An 18,928-nucleotide genomic window follows, 5' to 3' on the forward strand; every position below is an offset into this window, starting at 1 on the left:
AAGGCATTGTACATATGTTCAAGCGGGCGTTGTTTGCTATGCATTCTAATTTCGAGAAAAATACCCCAAGAGACGCCAGGAGGTGAGGAAAGCATGGGTATACTATAATACAAATTGCAAATGCAAGTTTTCTGCCGTCATCTTCCATCCCAGATATGACTGCACAATGTCCAATCCCATAAGATGTTCGCTGTCGACCCAATCATGCGGAGCACGGCTTATCAACCTTGACCTTCTTCCCACCAACCCTGATCGAGTCATTGTCTCCACGCTCGATATCGTCGTGAATACGTAGCTCTATGCAACGTAAATGTTAGCACATGCAATGCAACTTGAATATCCCGCCACGCAGCGGCAATCGCATCAATCATAGGCAATACGCACCCCACTTGGCATTCTCGTCTTTACTATCCCTCACGCCCTGTACAATGTTGTGTCGTAGAATGGCGGCCACCTCTTTGGCATGATTAATCTGCATTGGCGTGTCAATCCCCTCACGGCGGTGCTCATCAAACTGGCGACGAGCCTCCTGGCGAGCAGCGACCAGAACACGGAAGTCGTCTATGAGGATGGTTAGTCAAAGGATGTGAGCCACTGCAGCTGGATGACTGACCTTGGAAAGCGATGCGGGTAGCACGTAGGATCTGTCGGTAGGCACTGCGAGCTGAGACTGCGGTTTGCGAGGCCATGATTTCAGTTTCAAAAGTGATCTGTGAAGTATTCAAGGTGTATTGGTCGTGTCTCTGGCCGTGATGTGGCGCTTCGTATCACGTTCCGTCCTTCGGTTCGTTCTTGGAACAATAGAGAAATGGTTCTCTTTTAAGGATAGCAAGTATCAAATATTTCAGCTCGAGGTTGAAAGTGAATTGAATATAAGGTAAATATGAAGTTGACGTCCTAGTCTTCAAACATCTGTCTTCGATCCATGACCTCCGAAACTCCCGCTTGTCCATTGGTCCAGGTGGGGGCGGGAAGCCGGGGCAGAAAAAATAAAATTGCCTTGCATTTTTCGTTGTTGTCGATCGTCAGCGACACACAACTTTAGACCTCATCTCTCCCCTCTTCTTCCCTTTTCGAAGTTACGGATATTTCTCCTCTTCGAATTGTCACAATGGCTTCTCAGGTCATTAATGTTACTCTCCCGGCCCTTCCTCAGGGCTGGAGTGCCGAGAAGGATTTCACGGCCGTTGGCACTCTGTCTGCCACCACACAGAGAAACCTTGAGCCCGTCGGCCCTCACTTCTTGGCCCATGCTCGCAGAGTAAGTGCCCTCACGTAGATTCTGGATGATTTTGCTTTGATCAGGTCAAGCTAACAAGTTTATAGAAGCGTCACCACCGTACTTTCTCCGAGGACGAAAGAATCCAGGCTCAGCAGAACGTCAAGAAGACTGAGGATGATGATGATGATGAGATCTCCGAGCCTGAGGACCCCATGATGCTGTCCAGAGATGCTAAGGACTGGAAGGTTCGTTCATTCATAATTTATGTCATTATGGAAATTGGTATTGATCTCTATAGGCCCAAGATCACTACGCTGTTCTCGGTCTGTCCAAGTACCGCTGGCGTGCTACCCCCGAGCAGATCAAGCGCGCCCACCGGAAGAAGGTCCTCCGCCATCACCCCGACAAGAAGGCCGCCATGGGAGACCGCGACGAGAATGACAACTTCTTCAAGTGTATCCAGAAGGCCCATGAGTTGCTGACTGACCCCGTCAAGCGTCGTCAGTTCGACTCCGTCGATGAAGCTGCCGACGTTGACCCCCCCTCCAAGAAGGAAGTTGCCAAGCGCGGTTTCTACAAGGCCTGGGGCCCTGTCTTCGAGGCCGAAGGCCGTTTCTCTAAGATTCAGCCCGTCCCTCAGCTTGGTGACGAGAACAGCACCCAGGAGGAGGTCGAGACCTTCTACAACTTCTGGTACAACTTTGACAGCTGGCGTACATTTGAGTACTTGGATGAGGATGTTCCTGATGACAACGAGAACCGTGACCAGAAGCGTCACGTTGAGAAGAAGAACGCCAACGCCCGCCGCAAGCGCAAGACTGAGGATATCGCCCGTCTACGCCACCTTGTTGACGACTGCCTTGCTCAGGATGAGAGAATCAAGAAGTTCCGCCAGCAGGCTCGTGCCGGCAAGGACAAGAAGCGTCTCGAGAAGGAGGCTGAGGCCAAGCGTCTGGCCGAGGAGAAGGAGAAGGCTCGTCTCGAGGAGGAGCAGCGCAAGAAGGAGGCCGAAGAGGCCGCCAAGGCCGAGCGTGAGAAGAACAAGAAAGCCAAGGAAGCCGCCAAAAACGCTGCTAAGAAGAACAAGCGTATTCTCAAGGGCTCTGTCAAGGATGTCAACTACTTTGCCGAGTCTGGCGAGCCTTCTCCCGCTCAGGTCGACTCTGTCCTGACTGACGTTGACGCCATCATGGCCAAGATCGATAGTGAGGAGCTCGCCGTCCTGGCCGAGCGCCTCACTACTGCTGGCAAGCACGCCGCCGCCGTCAAGGGCGTGTGGACCGAGGAGGTCAAGAGACTGGTCGACGCCGGCAAGCTCAAGGACGGCGAGGCCAAGTTTTTTGCTTAGATGATTGGCTCGATATAGACCGTGCTTTGTTTGAGTTTCCAGCGGATGAAAAATGATTTACTGCATGGGGTGTAGATAGATCTGTCGCAAAATATGCAACGACTTGATGATAGAATCTAATTATCCACTTGATTTCGCCAACGTCCCTTAAACGTAGCGACTCAACAATCCAGCGCCTGTGGTCGGTTCCATGGAATTCTTGGACTACTTGATCGAAATGACATTTATAATCTCATCAAACTCGCAAGGATCATGGTATGCTTTCTTGTCAATCATGCCAGGTACGGTCGATCGAAGGAACTTTACCTGCTCTGTGGGTCATCTCAGACTTCAAACCGCAATGAGAACGATGAATCGACAATGCATAAGAGGCGAGGCTTCCAGGTTTACAACATCCCCAAGACACCAATATGATCCGTGCATGAATAACACATCTCCCGGTGGGTAATATGCAGTAGGCAATTGGTCCTTTCTATTCAAAGCCGAAGCTAAACATGATGCCGACATAAGCGATGCCAATCAAGACAAGAATTTCTCAGCAAAGCTTGGAAAGCTTGGAGTGCTAATTGTACCAGCTTGATAACTATGTCTAATGAAACTCGCTACGCTGCAAGTAGTCATTGGCACGAGAACTGCCGCTTAGAATCGTCGATGGAAGGATGAAGGAACCGCTGGTTGATGCCAACCACAGCACGTGCGCACCCAAGTGGGACTTTGTTCCTTGCTCCAACGCTCGGTCTCCAAATCTCCACCTTCGACCCTATTATTAGCGTCATCTCCTATGTCCAGTCGCTGATAATGTGGCCGCAACGTGCAGCCATCCCGGGAGATTGCCATTGACAAGAAATGGTAGCGACCGCAATGACGGCTTCGGTGATATGAAAGAATTCTCGGTAATCACCACTTTCTGGCGAAATGTCACCCTGCTAGTTCGGCCCTGCATATGGACCAATAACGTTCCTCGAGTATGCTACTCTCCATCAATTTGATCAGTTGACTTTGATGGACCCTATGATTCGAGCAGGGACTTTCATGGGTATATAAAGATCTTGTTGGCCTCAGTTCGAGGTAACAGCTAGCCTCACCCGACCGAATTTCAATTCTTCCAGATCTCCCACAGAGACAGTCGGGCACTATGTTCACCAAGCAGTCTCTCGTGACCCTCCTTGGAGGCCTGTCGGTCGCTCTGGCCCAGACTTCCTCTGAGCAATATCCTTCTCTTGCGGAGATTGAAGCCGCTCAGGCTACTGTTCAGCCTTACTCCCCTGTCTCCAATGTCCGGGGTCTTGCCTTCAACCGCTTTGTCAACATCTGGTTGGAAAACACCGTATGCATACTGCCGAAATCGAAGTGGATGGACTCACTCTAATTAGTTGAATGTTGTAGGACTATGACAAGGCTGCTGCTGATGCTCACATTTCCGCCCTGGCCAAGAAGGGTCTTCTTTTGACCAACTTCTGGGCCGTCACTCACCCCTCGGAGCCCAATTACTGCGCTGCTGCCGGTGGTGAGACCTTCGGCATGGACAACGATAACTTCAACCAGGTCCCTGCGAACGTCTCCACCATTGCCGACCTGTTCGACATCAAGAACATCGCCTGGGGAGAATATCAGGAGCACCTGCCCTACCCTGGCTACCAGGGCTTCCGCTACCCCGAGTCCGGCCCCAACGATTACGTTCGCAAGCACAACCCTGCGATTCTGTTCCACTCTATCACTCAGGATGCCACCAGACTCCGTCAGATCAAAAACTTTACCAGCTTCTATGATGATCTGAAGAATCACCGTCTGCCCCAGCACATGTTCATCACCCCTAACATGACCAACGATGCTCACGACACTAACATTACCTTTGCTGGTACCTGGTCCTGGAACTTCCTGTCTGAGCTGCTTGAGAATGAGTACTTCACCAAGGACACTCTGATCCTCCTCACCTTTGACGAGAACTCGACCTACAAGCTTGGCAACAAGATCTATAGCATTCTCCTTGGTGGTGCTGTCCCCAAACACCTGATTGGCAAGGAGGACAACACCTACTACAACCACTACTCCGTGATCGCTTCCCTGTCTGCCAACTGGGGTCTGCCCTCCCTTGGTCGCTGGGACTGCGGTGCCAACCTACTCAGCCTTATTGCCGAGAAGACCGGCTACGTCAACTGGGAGGTCGATACCAGCAACCTGTACCTCAACCACAGCTACCCTGGCCCCCTCTCCACCAGCAGTCACACACCTAACTGGCCCGTTCCCCTGACCAAGGGTTCATGCTCTGCCGGTCACGGTATTCTGAAGGCTGTCCACAAGATCTACAAGGACTTTGCTCCTACCTACAACTACACCAGCCCTGTCCCTTACGATGCGGCTAGCAAGACCAACGTTGGTGTCAAGTACACTCGCAAGCTGGTAAGTGTTCTCAACCATTCAACATTCAATGTCTGAGGAGTACTAATGAACTTTACAGAAGAACGGCCACGTTGAGACTCACATCACCCAGTAAATATGTTTCCCAGAGCCGCCTTTAAGCCAGGCACATGTATGTTTATAATCACCAGTTTTCAGAACATCCCAAATAAATACTTTAGATATATATATTCGGCCATAGTGAAATCATTGGATCGAAGTCTAGGAATAAAAGCACATATCAAGAGTTAAATTCGGGTACTGAATCCTTGACCAGTTGACGGGGTCTCCTCATCAGGCGACAGCCAGAGTGTGCCCCACATATTGCCCCATCCACACTAGCCCATCTCCCTATGCTTATCAGCAACGAGTCCCGTTTCCCCGCAAATTCCCCTTCTTTACTTCCAGACTCGACGCTAAAGTCGCCCTTTGGTCTTGCTCTCCACCTTCTAGGCCCTGATGCCGCTCAATAAACGCCCGCGGACAGAGCCAATCGTTCGCGTTCGAACCGGCTGCTGGACATGCAGACGCCGGAAGAAGAAATGTGATGAAAATCGGCCCGTCTGTGGTGGATGCACGCGAAACAAACTCAGCTGTCACTGGCCTGCTCACGTATCATCAAGACCTGGTGAAAATGACAGGGGTACGACACCGGCGCAGTCAGATCTGCACTCACGCGGCAGTGGTCAGATGGACGAGGAGAATATTTTCATCCAGCATGGCAGCCCGCAGTCCGTTCGAAGCTCAATCTCACATGGTACCACGTCCCATTCGCCCTTCTCGTCTGCTGTTTCTCCGACCTCACCTGCGCAGTCAGTGAGTTTGCCAGTTGTACCTCCGACAGAGGCGATTGGGCTGGCAGATCTTGACGCTGCGTCTCTAGTTCCCATGGGCTATTCTCACCCTCTTAGGAGCAACAGCCAGGGCTCGATTGGGGATGTGATGCCGCGTAGCCTGTCAATGCTACCCGGGTACAGTCCGGAGTCCTACCAGTTATTGAGTCATTACTTGGCCACTACTGCCGACTGCATGGCCAATGGATCGACTCCGGTGAACCCGTTCCTGGTCCAAATCGTTCCACTGGCGTTCACGAGTGACCTTCTGCTGCAGCTGGTTCTGACGCAGAGTGCGGCTCATCGAGCGTTCCGTTGCCGCAACGACTCGGATGAGGTTGCTCAGAGTCACTACACCAAGGCGCTGCAGTTGTTTCGCAAGGGCGTTACCGATTTTATTGATGGGAAGGAGTCGAATCCGCTTATGCTTACGGTTGGAGCTTTGTTGATGTGTTTTACTGAGGTGGGTTTCCACGAGCGGTACGGAGGAAAATGACTGACGAGCTTAGACTGCCAGAGGAGACATGAATGGGACCATCTTTGACCACCTGTCAGCCGCGAATACATTGCTTATCCGCCTGCTTGCCCAGAGCGACACTGCGGTCCCGAAAGACCTCAAAAACTTTGTCATTGAGTACTATACGTACACTGCGACCGTGAGCATGATATCAATCGACGCACGGGTCAGCCGTCAGCTCTTCCTGAACTTTGACCTAGAGCAGCGAGCGCGTCAACTGTTAGAATCGGAATACATCGGTAATCTCTGCGGCTGCTGGCTTGAGCTGCTACTGATGATCCCATGTATTTTTGACCTGGGACGGCAATGGATGATGGAAGATGGCCAGCCGGGTCTCCCGACTGCGGACGACATTGCCATGTTTGGTTCATTGCAGGCACAAATCTTACGCTGGGCGCCTTATCCTTCGGTAACTCCCGAGGTATTCCTGGCAGGACGGATCTTTCAGCAAGCGATGCTGCTCTATCTATATACCTCCCTGGGTGCATTCTCACGGTCCGAGCAGGGAATATATCAAGGTCTTATTGATGCTGCAATCACAGACGCGATGTCCTACCTGCATCAACTCTCAGCTGCTGCTCGTATCAATTCAGGACTCTGCTGGCCTATTGCTGTTGTGGGATCATGTCTGTCTGATATGGACCAACAAAATTCTTTACGACAGCGCCTGCACACAATGGTAAACACCTTTGGTCTTGGGAATATGCAACGGACCCTACTTTTGCTGGAACACATGTGGCAGTTGCCTCTGGAGCATGCTGGACCATGGAATATCTGTCGGGCTATGCAGCAGCATCAGATCTGGATCTCGTTCGCGTAACGGGTAACACGATAATTTTCAATTTGGCTAATTTACAGTCATCATTCATTGCATCAGCCGCCAATATAATCGGCGGACCCCTGCTTACGAGCCCAGGTTCTTAGGCGCTTCCGTGGCAGGACCCTCAGGAGTCACATAAGCCTTGGTTAAACCGCCGTCCACCACGAAGTCTGCGGCATTGACGAAGCTGCTTTCGTCGCTAGCCAGGAAGATGACGGCATGAGCCTGCTCGATCGCCTCACCAAACCGACCGGTGGGAAAATGGACCTCGCGACGGAATCGCTTCTCCTTGTCGTCTCCAAGCCAATCCTGCAGAAGCGGGGTGCTGTTATCGTTAGCTTTCACCCACGATCAGGGAACAGAATGACATACTTGAGAGGAGCCGGGCACAGCGAGTTGAAACGGAACCCCTCACGAGCGTGGACGATGGCCAGTTCACGAGTCATGGCAAGCACAGCACCCTTGCTGGCGGTGTATGCAAGCTGAGGCGTAGCCGCGCCAACCAGCGCAACCATACTAGCGGTGTTGATGATACTACCCTTCTTCTTGCCGTGTCTGCGCAAGCTCTTGACCGCGTGCTTCGACCCGTACCACACCCCCTTGACGTTGATATTCATCGTCAAGTCCCAGATATCCTCCGGTGTCTCCTCCGAATCTCCATCCTTGGGATGCATGATCCCCGCGTTGTTGAACATTACGTCCAGACCGCCCCAGGAATCAAGATGTGCCACCGCCGCCTCCACCTCGGACTCCTTGGACACGTCGACGACACGGTATTCCACCCGGCCGTCGTGCTGTGGCACCACCTCCTGAACCTTGGCAATGGCCCTTTCGAGGCCTGCCGCAGAGATGTCGGTCATAAGGACGGAGGCGCCCTCGCGGAGCATGAGGATTGTAGTTTCAAGCCCGATACCACTATCCTTGTCAGTCGTCCTCTTTTCCCTTGGCGTTCAGAAAGTAAACAGAAACATGAAATGGACATACCCAGCAGCGCCGGTGACAACGGCGTTCTTTCCAGCGAGTCTTCCAACCATTGTATTTGAATTAATGTGATGGTTTTTGTATACCTATCAAGTACTCGATCTCAAACACATAACTAAACCAGGGTTCTACCATTTTTATACCTAATCTATCCAGCCGAGGTCGGTTCGTCAGTCCCACATAGCTGCGCGGTGAGTTTATCTCTCCACTTTTGTCGCATACTCTTCAGCTCTTGCTCTTGTTTCTGTTACTTGATGTTGCGAGGCATGTGGAGTGGCCCTGACGATAAGCGAGCGCTGGAAGGTCACGCGCGCCGTCATGTCGCTGTTATGGTACCGATAAGGTGTGGGGTAGGCCCCGGAGCGCGGTAAGGGACCGCGGTTTGCGGTGGGGTAGTTGGCGCGGTTATTTTTGTAGATATGGATAGAGTGCAGCAGCAGCATTATGAATAATCGCAATGAAGTACGACGTATACTTGCTTATGTTCATGGCTTAGATTGAAGCAAGAGTGACAGTGTACTGATATACATTGGTAGAGAGCAAATTAACGATCAAAATTAGCATTCAGTATACAGTCCGACAATTAACTAGCGTAAAGACTAAGCCTGCTCCTCCTTAATATGATAGCTCTTCAATCTAAAGAACCCGTCAAACGCATGTGGCCCCAGGGTACATCCCAACCCGGAGTTCTTCCATCCAACCCACGCAAGATCCTGTTGTCTCATTAGCACTCTGTAATTCGAGATCCTCGGAAAGAAGATGGGGAGATGTACGTACCGGACTAGGATAATCACACCGATTGATAAACACCGTCCCGGCCTCAATCTCCGCAATCAACTCCTCCCCGCGCGCGATATCTTTCGTCCACACGCTAGCTGTCAGCCCGTACTCGCTATCGTTCATGAGCGCGATCGCCTCCTCGTCGCTGGAGACCTTCATGATGGGGAGCACGGGGCCGAAGGTCTCGTCTTTCATGACTGTCATATCGTGATTGACGTTTGTGAGGATCGTGGGGGCGATGTAGTTCCCCTCGGGTTTCTGCGAGGGGACGGAAAGGAAGGATTCGTTGGGCGGAGTTGCGTTGATGGCGCCCTTGGAGAGGGCGTCGTCGATGTGCGACTGGATGGTTTTCACTGCGTGGCGGGAGATGACGGGGCCGGTGGTTGTGGATTTGTCGGTTGGGTCGCCGAGTTTGTACCTATTATTGCGGTGCAGGTGTTAGGGTTACTGTTTCTCTGTTGAGGTAGAGTGAGGGGAGATTTGGAGGCATACGTCCCAAGCTCCTTCTGCACCTCCGCGACAAAAGCATCGTGGACGTCCGCGTGGACATACACCCGTTCAATGGAGCAGCAACTCTGTCCCGAGTTGAAGACCGCGCCGTCGACGATCTGCGCCGCGACGTAGGGGATGTCTGCGTCGGCGCGGACGTACGCCGGGTCCTTGCCGCCTAGTTCTAGGTTCACAGGAACAATGCCGCGAGCGGTTGCTTCGCGGATGCGCACGCCGCCTGCTGTGGAGCCGGTGAACGAGACGAGTTTGATTTGGGGGAGTTTGACGATTTCGTCGAGGACGTCGAGGGAGCCGACATGGATGAGTTGGAGGGCGTTGCGCGGGAGGCCGGCTTGAGTGAAGAAGGTGAGGAGGCGTTCGCCGATGAGGGGCGTTTGCGGGGAGGGACGGAGAATGACTGTGTTTCCGGCCAGGAGCGCTGGGATGAGCGTGTTGATTGTGATGAGGTAGGGGTACTGTGCTTGTTAGATATGTGAGTGAGGCGATGTTCGAACGGAACGTACATTCCACGCTGTCGCGATCAATGTCGGTCCAATTGGTTCTTTTTTCACGCTGCGTCTGAATCCCTTCTCTGGCTGTCCCGGGTGCTCGCGCAGGCTGTCCTCCGCGATGGATAAGAGATAATCGGCGCGTTTGCGCATGGTCTCGATCTCTTTTGCGCTGTAGGCAATCGGCCGGCCCATTTGCGTGGTGAGCTCATTGCTCAGGGTGTCGATGTTCGCCGCAATCAAGTCGAGGGCTTTGACGACGATGTTTTTGCGCTCAGCGAGAGTAGTCTTCTTGTATATTCTGAATGCTTCATAAGAGGCTTGTGCGATTTTGCGGGCCTCTTCCAGAGAGGTGCCATGGTGTTCGAAGATGACTTCGTTAGTAGAGGGAGAAAGGGTGCGAATCTGGTTAGCCATTTTGGTCGAGTTGGAAGAATATGTGATGCTGGATCGTATCACAATTGATTTGACTGTTAAGTTATTATACGGACTGTGTCCTGTTGATATGAGTGATTATGTGCTCTCGCATACTTCGTTATTGTCGGCGCGGTCTTGATAACGATGTGGGGATATTCGGAGCGCGGTAAGTGTGGGGATATTGTTTACTCTTCTTGCCTATTGTGATGATGTGGATATTTCGCATCAATTACGAGGTCACATTCATGCTTGAGAGTTTGAACACCTTTTCCCTATCCGATCTCTGCTATACATGTTTGACCACCGGATCATTAAGTAGGAACTTGCAAATCGCCTCCCCGACAACCGATCCATCATGCGGTTTTCCAGCTCGGGATAGACCGTCTTTGGACAGTTGGTCGTCCAAAATGCCCATGGCATGTCGTGTATCAATCAGCTTGCTGACCACAAACTCATCGTACTCCGGATGACCTTGGACACTGAAAATCCGTCCAGGACTGTAGAGACCTTGTATCTCGCAGATGGCGCTCGACCCTAAGTTAACACAACCATCTGGTACCTCGTATGCGATATCACGATGCATCTGGTGCAGTGACTATCCCAGACCAGTCAGTGAGCGTTTCTTAGGCAAAGTATTCAACTTACCAGAACATTCTTTGAGAATAGCAGCCTCCCAGTATCAGTCAGTATAATCGGCTCAACAGCAATCTCCCATCCTCTGTCGCTGCGGCCCACGCGGGCTCCTAGCGCACGCGCAATTATCTGATGACCGAAGCATATCCCAATGATGGGCTTCTTGTGTTTCTCGTATACCTCTTGAACATAGCTTGTTAATTCGATGATCCACGGCTCATCTGCAAAGGCATCATATTCTGCAATCACGTTAGCTGTTGTGCAAGGATCTCCCATGGAAAACGTACTGCTTCCGGTCAAGAGTATCGCATCACAGTCATCGGGTTCGGGATAGACAGAACCGTTCACCACATCCCATTTGGTGATTTGCAAGTCCACTTGCGAGTCAAGTCCCTGCGCTTTCAGACCTGCTTTGAGAAGATTCTCAAAAAGGTCACCGTACGTCCCGTAACGGTCTTTGACGGGCTGAATGGGAGTGTCGCACTCGAGGATTGCTGCACGAAGAAGGCGCGTCATGATGGCTACTGAAATCAATGTTTCTTGGGATAGTAGATGGTTCTTTCTGAGCTGCCATCATGACAGATGATATCCAGTTGGTAATAATAGACTAGTATGCAGCTCGAATGTTTCTTCTCCAACCCTTATCGATAAGCGCGGTCTCCCTTATCGCCTTTCCCCTCACTCCTCACCAGCGCGGTCCCCCATAATTGCTTCCCCGCGGTTACTATCGAGCTCTGTGGCAAGTTGCAATCGCGGTGATTATCTTGCTTAAACTGCGATGTCGCGGGTAAACTTCATTGGCCAATGGCTACTTCTCGCGAAGCTGCGGCCCATGTTGCTGGTGCAGTCCGGCATGTCCAGCAAGCTCCACAATAGCATCGATGTCGGTCAACTTTTAAGAAGCTCTTGGAGACTTTTCCCTCGTCTCAGTCATATTTTCTCTCGTACTTGAATTAACTGTTATAAACATGTCACAAGATACAATCACAGTAGAGGACCTCCCTGGCCTTCTTGAAAACGACATTAGCGTCAAAGTCGCTGGCATTGACTGCGATGGCATCCTACGCGGCAAGGTGATGGCCAAGGAGAAGTTCCTCGGCATAGCGCAGAAGGGCTTTGGCTTCAGCTCCGCAGTGTTTGGATGGGATATGCAGGACGTGCTCTACACTACAGATGCAAAGATCGCACCTCCCGAATCAGGCTATGTCGATTTCATCGCGGTGCCAGATCTCAGTTCCTACCGACGGATACCGTGGGAAGACAACATCCCTTTCTTCCTGGTGCGATTTGTTCAGAACGAAAAGCCAGTCACTGCAGACGGTCGGGGCATGTTGAGATCGCTAACGGACAAACTTGCGGAGGCGAATTGCCAGGCCATGGCTGGAGGTATGTTTCCTGGTCGCGGACCGAGTATATCGGCTAATTGTGTAGTTGAACTCGAATTTATGAACTTCCAAACCCCTTCACAGGACGGATACTGCGATGGCTCGCAGACCCGCGATATCGCTGCCTTTTTAGAAAGAAATGCGCCCAGCGCTCTTCGCCCCATGACCGCAGGCAGTTTCTCATACAGCGCGACACGACCGGTAGCCTTCAAGAAGTACTTTTGGGATATCTTCAACACCAGTGCGCAATTCAACTGTGGGATTGAGGGGTGGCATACGGAGGGAGGCCCAGGTGTCTATGAAGCGGTTAGTAAACTACATTCCATGACAAGTACCTACCTTGCTCACGAGTTATAGGCCCTCAAAGTGTGTAATGTTACCGAGATGGCAGACCGAGTGTCCCTGTTCAAGTAAGTCACTGCCGGCGCCATTCGCCGCTCAAAGGGCATCTTGCTAACTTGTTAGACTTCTGGCAAAATCCATCGGAATCGAACACGGAATCACCCCCTGCTTTATGGCAAAGCCCATGTACGGCCAACCTGGCAGCTCCGGTCACATTCACATCTCCCTTTGCGATATCGAGGGGAAGAACCTCTTCGCCAGAGACACACCTGACCCCAACGCCCCCTGGTCTGATGCAGCCGGTCTGTCAGACATGGGCCGACAATTCCTCGCCGGTCTCCTGGAGGCTTTGCCGGATATTATGCCCCTGTTCGCACCAACGATCAATTCCTACAAGCGACTGGTGGAGAACTACTGGGCCCCTGTGAATATCAGCTGGGGCCTGGAAGACAGAATGGCGTCGATCCGCATTATCACGCCGCCGGTGTGTAAACCCGGCGCCACTCGGATGGAAGTGCGCATTCCCGGCGCTGATCTCCATCCTCACTATGCGCTCAGTGTGATACTCGCTGCTGGATGGCGGGGTATTGAGAAGAAACTTAATATCAAGGTACCACCTATGTCGGCCTTGAAGCAAGGTGATCGGCCGGAGCTGCTGCCGAACACGCTGGAAGAAGCCATCAAGAGATTCAGTGCGCCTGAGAGCATTGCGCGGGAGATTCTGGATGGGGACTTTGTTGACTTCTTCACTGCCACGCGAGAGCATGAGCTCAAAGTGTGGAAGGAGGCTGTAACTGATTGGTAAGTTCGTCACTTTGTCAACTTTGAGTTTCTGACCGGTAACTAATGCTTTATGTGTAGGGAATTCAAGAGGTATATTGAGACTGTATAAAATGCAGCGGTCATAAGTTTGTATTATGAAGTTATCCATGAATGACAGATATTGCCAAGTATTTGCATGATCTTACAAGACCTTTTTGAATTTATAACTCAGGGAACATATGGCTACAACACTCTAGATACCACGCTCTTGTACCTTGCCAGTTGGCCGTAAATGTAACCTCAATCGCCCAATGCGGGGAACCATTGATAAACCCCGCACCGCCAGTTGCATCAAGTCAACAATCTTGTCTTTTGCAATCATTCTTCAAATTGCAAAAGAAATTGAACCTTCCTCTCAGCATTAAATCTAAGTAATCAGTCATAATCTACGCAATGGACTTCTCCCTACAAAACCACAAGTCTTTCATCGGCCGTAAAGTAACGGACCTGCCCACGCCGTCGCTGGTGCTCAGCAAACCTGTCCTGGAACGAAATATCAAAAAGCTTCTCCAGGATGTCAAAGACCTGGGGATCTCCTTCCGGCCACATGTTAAGACACTCAAGGTACTGGCCTATCCTGGACCCCCTACCACGTAACAATAACAAACCTACCTAACTCCGCCAGTCCCTCGAAGTAACCCGCATGATGCTCGACAACGGCGCCCACCGGAGAATCGTCGCCTCAACCCTCTGCGAGATTAGAGGCGCCCTTCCTCTAGTGGAAGAGGGTATCCTCGACGAAGTAAGCCCAGTCCAAGCCCGCGTGTCCGCAACAAGCAGCACTAACAAGCAATGCGAGTGAAAAAGGCTCTCTACGGCCTCCCCATCTACCCCAGCGCCCTACCCCAACTCGCAACCCTCTCATCAAAGCTGAGAATTGTCCTCATGGTCGACAATGAAGCCCAGATCGACGCCCTCGAGGCATTCGCGCGGTCCTCAGGGCGTACAGACCCCTGGCCCGTCTTCATCAAGGTTGACGTCGGCTCACACCGCGCCGGGCTGGAGAGTTCCTCGTCTGCGCTGCGGTTGCTCGTGGGGAAGGTGGAGGTCTCGTCTGCGGCGGAGGTATACGGGTTCTACTGCCATGCGGGGCATTCGTATGCGTGCCGGACGGAGGAGGCAGCGGCGACGGTGCTGAAGAGTGAAGTGGAGGGCGTGGTTCGTGCGGCGGGGTATCTGGACAGCAAAGACGGGAGGAAAGTGGTGGTGTCGTTTGGGTCGACGCCGACGGCACACGTGGTGAATACGCTTCGGAGGGCGTTGCCGGAGGGGATGGAGGTGGAGTTGCATGCTGGTATGTTTGTTTGTCTTTGGGTTTTTGTTCAGATCTATGGTTTGATGCTGACGTTGATGCTGGTAGGAAACTTCCCCGCCAACGACCTGCAGCAGGTCTGTACCGGCCTCGTGGCCGAAGAGCAGCAGGCGGTCCGGGTCCTGGCGGAGGTGTGCAGTGTGTATCCTGAGCGTAACGAGGCGCTTATCAATGCGGGGACGGTCGCGCTGACCAAGGAGATGAGCGACGTGGTGGGCTTTGGGCAGGTGACTGACCGGCCCGGGTGGGCGGTTGTGAGGATGGCGCAGGAGCATGGGATTTTGGGGCTGGCGGATGCGGCGGGGGTTCAGAGGGTTGAGGAGGTGTTTCGTGTGGGCCAGAAGGTGATGTTGTATATCCAGCATGCTTGTATTACTGCTGCACAGCATCATGTGTACTATGTTGTTGATGAGGGGGATGTGGTTAGGGAGACCTGGGTGCCGTGGAAAGGGTGGTAGTTACGAGTAGGCCATGGTGGCAATTCAAGATAAGATGATTATTATCATGGATATATAACACAAATCACAAAAGCCAGAGAAATAAGCAAGATCCCGGAGAAGTCATACATGAAGGAGTGGTACCTCGAACGTATAGCAATCTGTTCACGGTCACTGTCATGGTCACGGTCACTGTCATAGTAATAGTCATAATCATATCCATCACGAAGGTCGAACTCATTAGTCGTCATTTTCTCCATCATCATTTTCCACGGATGCTGCCTTTTTCCCATTTCTCCCATTCGCAATCCCGTTCCCATTCCGCTCCGTCTCCGTCTCCTCCTCCTCACCAACAGCCCCATCCTCTCCCTCGGGCTGCGACTGCCGCTGTACACTTTTCCCTTTGACATTTGCCGGTTTCACGGAGTCTCCCGCCTCGCTCCGCAATTCTGCGCCGGACTCCTCCACGAGCTCGTTCTTTCCATGCCGCCCCTTGTGCTTTGCATGCGCCGCACGAATTAGCCGATTATGGTAGTGTCGCTGCTCCGACTCCGGGTCCTCGGTCAGAATCCTCCGTGCGGCCTCCTTTCCGACAACCGGCAGCCGGTCGACGCCCTCCACTCCCTGCGGCACGAGCTTAGGGTCCAGCAGCCCGATCTGGACGAGGACGCTGGCTTGGTCCCAGTAGACGTGTTCCGAGTACAGCTTTCCGGACCGCACGCTCACGATGCTGACGAGGATCACTTCCACTTTCTTGTTGGTTGGTGGAACACCGGGGAGCATCCAGGGGATCTCCTGGGTGTGTTCGAATGAAGCGTAGAGCTCGTCTACGACGCGGTCAACGCCGATGGTCCGTGAGAGAAGACGCAGCCGCATCGATGGCGGCAGGTTGCGGAGGAAGTGATGTTCGTAGAACCGACGCAGATCGCGTGCTCCAATGCCTCCGCTCATGGTCGGTGCGTAGGTGACGTTTGGGGTAAGATGGTCAACGTACTGCTCCATTACGTTGTTAAGATTCATGGAGAAGAATCGCGCTGTTGACGTTAGTCATCAAGCTTCTGAATGTTGCGTCGAACGCAATGCAAACATACCCTCCAGGTGCTCCTCCCACCGCTTCTCAAGGTCAGTGTTGTCCGTAACTGTCGAGCGTATGACCTGCAACGAGCGGGAAAAGGCCAACTCAGCTGCTAGCCGATCATACTCTTCCAGGTCGTGCTCTGCAAACCCCGGCTGCACGTTATCATAGGTGTAGGCTTGGTGACCGATGTTCAGACGCTCCCCTGTTCCCATGCCCTGGTTGATCCGCCTCGTGGTTCGACGCTTCTTCCCTTGGAGACCCAATGCTGTAGGCACGGTCGTTACGTCTACGGTTTCACCAGCAAGATGTGTCAGGAAGCGGACGGATGGAGGGAATGACGAGCGCGGATCGGGAATGTTGGTTGGATAGTAACATATCAGAGCGCTGAGACGGCTGGCGTTTGTGGGTTTGAGATAGAAATCCAGGCAGAAGGAGGCGGCATCACCGAATGCTATTGCCAGTTAGCTTTATATACTCGAGTATCTCGGATACGCAAGGCACCCACCGATAACAGCATAGTTGACCCCGACGCCCAATCCCTCCTTGACGGACTTCAATTGACTGGTATATTCCTTCCCTCCATCATTATACGGAAGGTACATCACCTCAAAACCCTCATCCTGCCATTGACGAATGAACGCAGTGTCAAAGTCTGGTGTTTCGGCCGTGATGCAGACCCGAGTCTTTGCTAAGCTGGAGTTGTAGAGAAATCCTCCACTCGCACCACCGGCGTTGATAGAGAGGAGGGCCATGATCCTGGTGCTGTTCTGAAGGCTTAATCAAAGTCCTGGTTGCTCTATACGCCGTATATATAAGTTGCGAACCCACGTGGAAGAAACGGATGACAATGAGATTATGGAAGAATGCCCAAAATTTTGAATCAGTGGTTCCAGGGGGGATTATCTATCAGATCATTTGGTTCCGTGGACTGCGTTGCTGTGCTTCCTACGTCATCCCCAATGAAGCGAGTCAAGCGACTCTCCCGCAGCCACTACGTCATTGTATCTCTTCACCAACATCATCCGATTTCTGCTTCACCTCGATAGGCTCAACCTGGTGACAAGAGTATTAGATGCAGAGACAGTTGTCATTCAGAACAATCGAGAAGGTCGATCTTCTGGTGCATGACTTATGCTGTTCACAAAAGAACTTAAAGAAGAGCTATTCTGGTGTGCCGGAAGCTCGACAGATACTACATAGTAAAAAGACAGCCATACTCCACATGCCGATGGACCTAAGGTGTCTGACAGTGGCGAAAGCCTGTCATGTACGGGAAATAGAGCGGTAGAAGGAACAAGTAATTTGTTACCTTATCATTCAATTCCTGGATAGCGCTCACCTATGTAGCGCCTCAGGCATCCATATCCTCCGCCCCTATTTCCCTCTTTTGTTATTGCTGGCAAGCACATTTATTCCCAGGCAATCAGATTGGGATTCGATCCTCCTTGATGTGTCAAATGATGCAGTGGTGCGTTTGATGGTTTCAGCAACGCATCTTGGAGTAAACGCATACACCAGTCCGTCTCGAGAATATATTTCTATTTCCTATCAGTCCATCACTGTTTGGCAACGGGTTTATTATACTGCACAAATATCAAGGGATGCAAAACCAGTGAACTCAATATTCAAAGCGCTAACTCCGTACACCTCTAAAAATAGTCCTCATGTCTGCGTACAGGCTACAGATAATCGCGCCTTGGCGTAAACGCCCTCGTTTCGGTCACTATCATGTGAGTTGATATCTTCAGCTCCAGCGTAAGCAGGTCCATTTTGTTGTCATCCTCCATTACACTGGATTCAGTCAATATTTCTAATCGATTTCGTATCCACTCACTCTACAATGGATACAGACAAGGCAAGATATACCCTCCCCGCCTAACCATACCCCGGATCTACACAAGATGCTGACAGCTACCGTCCCAGAATCTACCTCCTCCTCCCCCCTACAACGATGAAAGTCCCTTGGACATGGAACCCAGCGCGCCAAAATATACTCCATATTCCGATGCTTCTCATACAAGTATCACGGTTCCGCCCACATTCCAGCGTTTAGAGCTGGATCCCCGCGACACGATCTACCCTTCCTCTTCCTCGCCGGCTCTGGCGAAGAAAGTCAGGCGCTGCTGTTGTGGCATTCTTATCGGATTTGTAGTAGCGATGGTTCTTTTCCACGTGTGGCTTTATTTGGCGTTTCAAAGCTGGCGGTTTTAATATCTGTGTTGTAGCATGTCGGGGTGTTGTGTATATAGGGATATGTTATGTTTTGGTTAAGGACTCCAAGGGGTCAATGGAAGAAGTCATATGGCTGGAGGTTTTGCGCCCCACCGACCGTTGCGTATCAATGACATGTCCTTTTTCATTATTGCTTACCACGGCGGGAACTGAGCACCACCATTAAAAAGCTCGCATAATGAGCGCAATTGTCGACGAAATCTTGTGTGCGTCGAGTTCTGTAGGTTTGATACTCGCTCAGTCTAGATTGTACACGGTCGCACATCGATAAGGAAATTACCAGTGGGGAAGTTCGGCAATTCGGCTAGTTGGCACATCGCAGAAGATCCGGATTCTTTAGCCAAAATAAGGTATTGATCAAGAAATTGCAATGT

At 51.7% G+C, this 18,928-nt stretch overlaps 9 protein-coding genes across 9 annotated transcripts; 4 read left to right on the plus strand and 5 right to left on the minus strand.

The window, feature by feature from the left end:
* Window positions 1-202: 202 nt before the first annotated feature.
* ALT_4975 (LYR motif-containing protein) lies at window positions 203-689 on the minus strand (the record flags this gene model as incomplete). Its single annotated transcript, XM_033558909.2, has 3 exons — window positions 203-297; window positions 385-561; window positions 614-689. 3 exons carry the CDS (start codon window positions 687-689, stop codon window positions 203-205), a joined length of 348 nt encoding a protein of 115 aa, XP_033414800.1.
* A 422-nt stretch (window positions 690-1,111) lies between these two features.
* On the plus strand, window positions 1,112-2,570 carry ALT_4976 (putative ribosome associated DnaJ chaperone Zuotin; the record flags this gene model as incomplete). Its single annotated transcript, XM_033558908.2, has 3 exons — window positions 1,112-1,261; window positions 1,327-1,467; window positions 1,521-2,570. The coding sequence occupies 3 exons, from the start codon at window positions 1,112-1,114 to the stop codon at window positions 2,568-2,570; spliced, it is 1,341 nt and encodes a 446-aa protein (XP_033414799.2).
* A 1,135-nt stretch (window positions 2,571-3,705) lies between these two features.
* On the plus strand, window positions 3,706-7,137 carry ALT_4977 (acid phosphatase; the record flags this gene model as incomplete). Its single annotated transcript, XM_033558906.2, has 5 exons — window positions 3,706-3,897; window positions 3,957-4,970; window positions 5,455-5,610; window positions 5,658-6,263; window positions 6,310-7,137. 5 exons carry the CDS (start codon window positions 3,706-3,708, stop codon window positions 7,135-7,137), a joined length of 2,796 nt encoding a protein of 931 aa, XP_033414797.2.
* An 84-nt stretch (window positions 7,138-7,221) lies between these two features.
* ALT_4978 (oxidoreductase, short-chain dehydrogenase/reductase family) lies at window positions 7,222-8,171 on the minus strand (the record flags this gene model as incomplete). The annotated part of the gene is made up of 3 exons (XM_033558905.2): window positions 7,222-7,462; window positions 7,510-8,052; window positions 8,122-8,171. The coding sequence occupies 3 exons, from the start codon at window positions 8,169-8,171 to the stop codon at window positions 7,222-7,224; spliced, it is 834 nt and encodes a 277-aa protein (XP_033414796.1).
* A 546-nt stretch (window positions 8,172-8,717) lies between these two features.
* ALT_4979 (aldehyde dehydrogenase family protein) lies at window positions 8,718-10,313 on the minus strand (the record flags this gene model as incomplete). The annotated part of the gene is made up of 4 exons (XM_033558904.2): window positions 8,718-8,831; window positions 8,896-9,316; window positions 9,391-9,863; window positions 9,912-10,313. The coding sequence occupies 4 exons, from the start codon at window positions 10,311-10,313 to the stop codon at window positions 8,718-8,720; spliced, it is 1,410 nt and encodes a 469-aa protein (XP_033414795.2).
* A 286-nt stretch (window positions 10,314-10,599) lies between these two features.
* Window positions 10,600-11,462, minus strand: ALT_4980 (type 1 glutamine amidotransferase; the record flags this gene model as incomplete). Its single annotated transcript, XM_033558903.2, has 3 exons — window positions 10,600-10,908; window positions 10,959-11,185; window positions 11,234-11,462. 3 exons carry the CDS (start codon window positions 11,460-11,462, stop codon window positions 10,600-10,602), a joined length of 765 nt encoding a protein of 254 aa, XP_033414794.2.
* A 452-nt stretch (window positions 11,463-11,914) lies between these two features.
* ALT_4981 (glutamine synthetase family protein) lies at window positions 11,915-13,565 on the plus strand (the record flags this gene model as incomplete). Its single annotated transcript, XM_033558902.2, has 5 exons — window positions 11,915-12,332; window positions 12,378-12,637; window positions 12,689-12,741; window positions 12,797-13,474; window positions 13,535-13,565. 5 exons carry the CDS (start codon window positions 11,915-11,917, stop codon window positions 13,563-13,565), a joined length of 1,440 nt encoding a protein of 479 aa, XP_033414793.2.
* A 323-nt stretch (window positions 13,566-13,888) lies between these two features.
* On the plus strand, window positions 13,889-15,265 carry ALT_4982 (D-serine ammonia-lyase DSD1; the record flags this gene model as incomplete). The annotated part of the gene is made up of 4 exons (XM_033558901.2): window positions 13,889-14,059; window positions 14,121-14,237; window positions 14,303-14,789; window positions 14,856-15,265. The coding sequence occupies 4 exons, from the start codon at window positions 13,889-13,891 to the stop codon at window positions 15,263-15,265; spliced, it is 1,185 nt and encodes a 394-aa protein (XP_033414792.2).
* A 219-nt stretch (window positions 15,266-15,484) lies between these two features.
* ALT_4983 (dienelactone hydrolase) lies at window positions 15,485-17,074 on the minus strand (the record flags this gene model as incomplete). Its single annotated transcript, XM_033558900.2, has 3 exons — window positions 15,485-16,278; window positions 16,336-16,773; window positions 16,828-17,074. 3 exons carry the CDS (start codon window positions 17,072-17,074, stop codon window positions 15,485-15,487), a joined length of 1,479 nt encoding a protein of 492 aa, XP_033414791.2.
* Between the last annotated feature and the right edge of the window lie 1,854 nt (window positions 17,075-18,928).

This window comes from Aspergillus lentulus (assembly GCF_001445615.1).
Source record: "Aspergillus lentulus DNA, contig: Alt09, strain: IFM 54703, whole genome shotgun sequence".
Classification (NCBI taxonomy): domain Eukaryota; kingdom Fungi; phylum Ascomycota; class Eurotiomycetes; order Eurotiales; family Aspergillaceae; genus Aspergillus; species Aspergillus lentulus.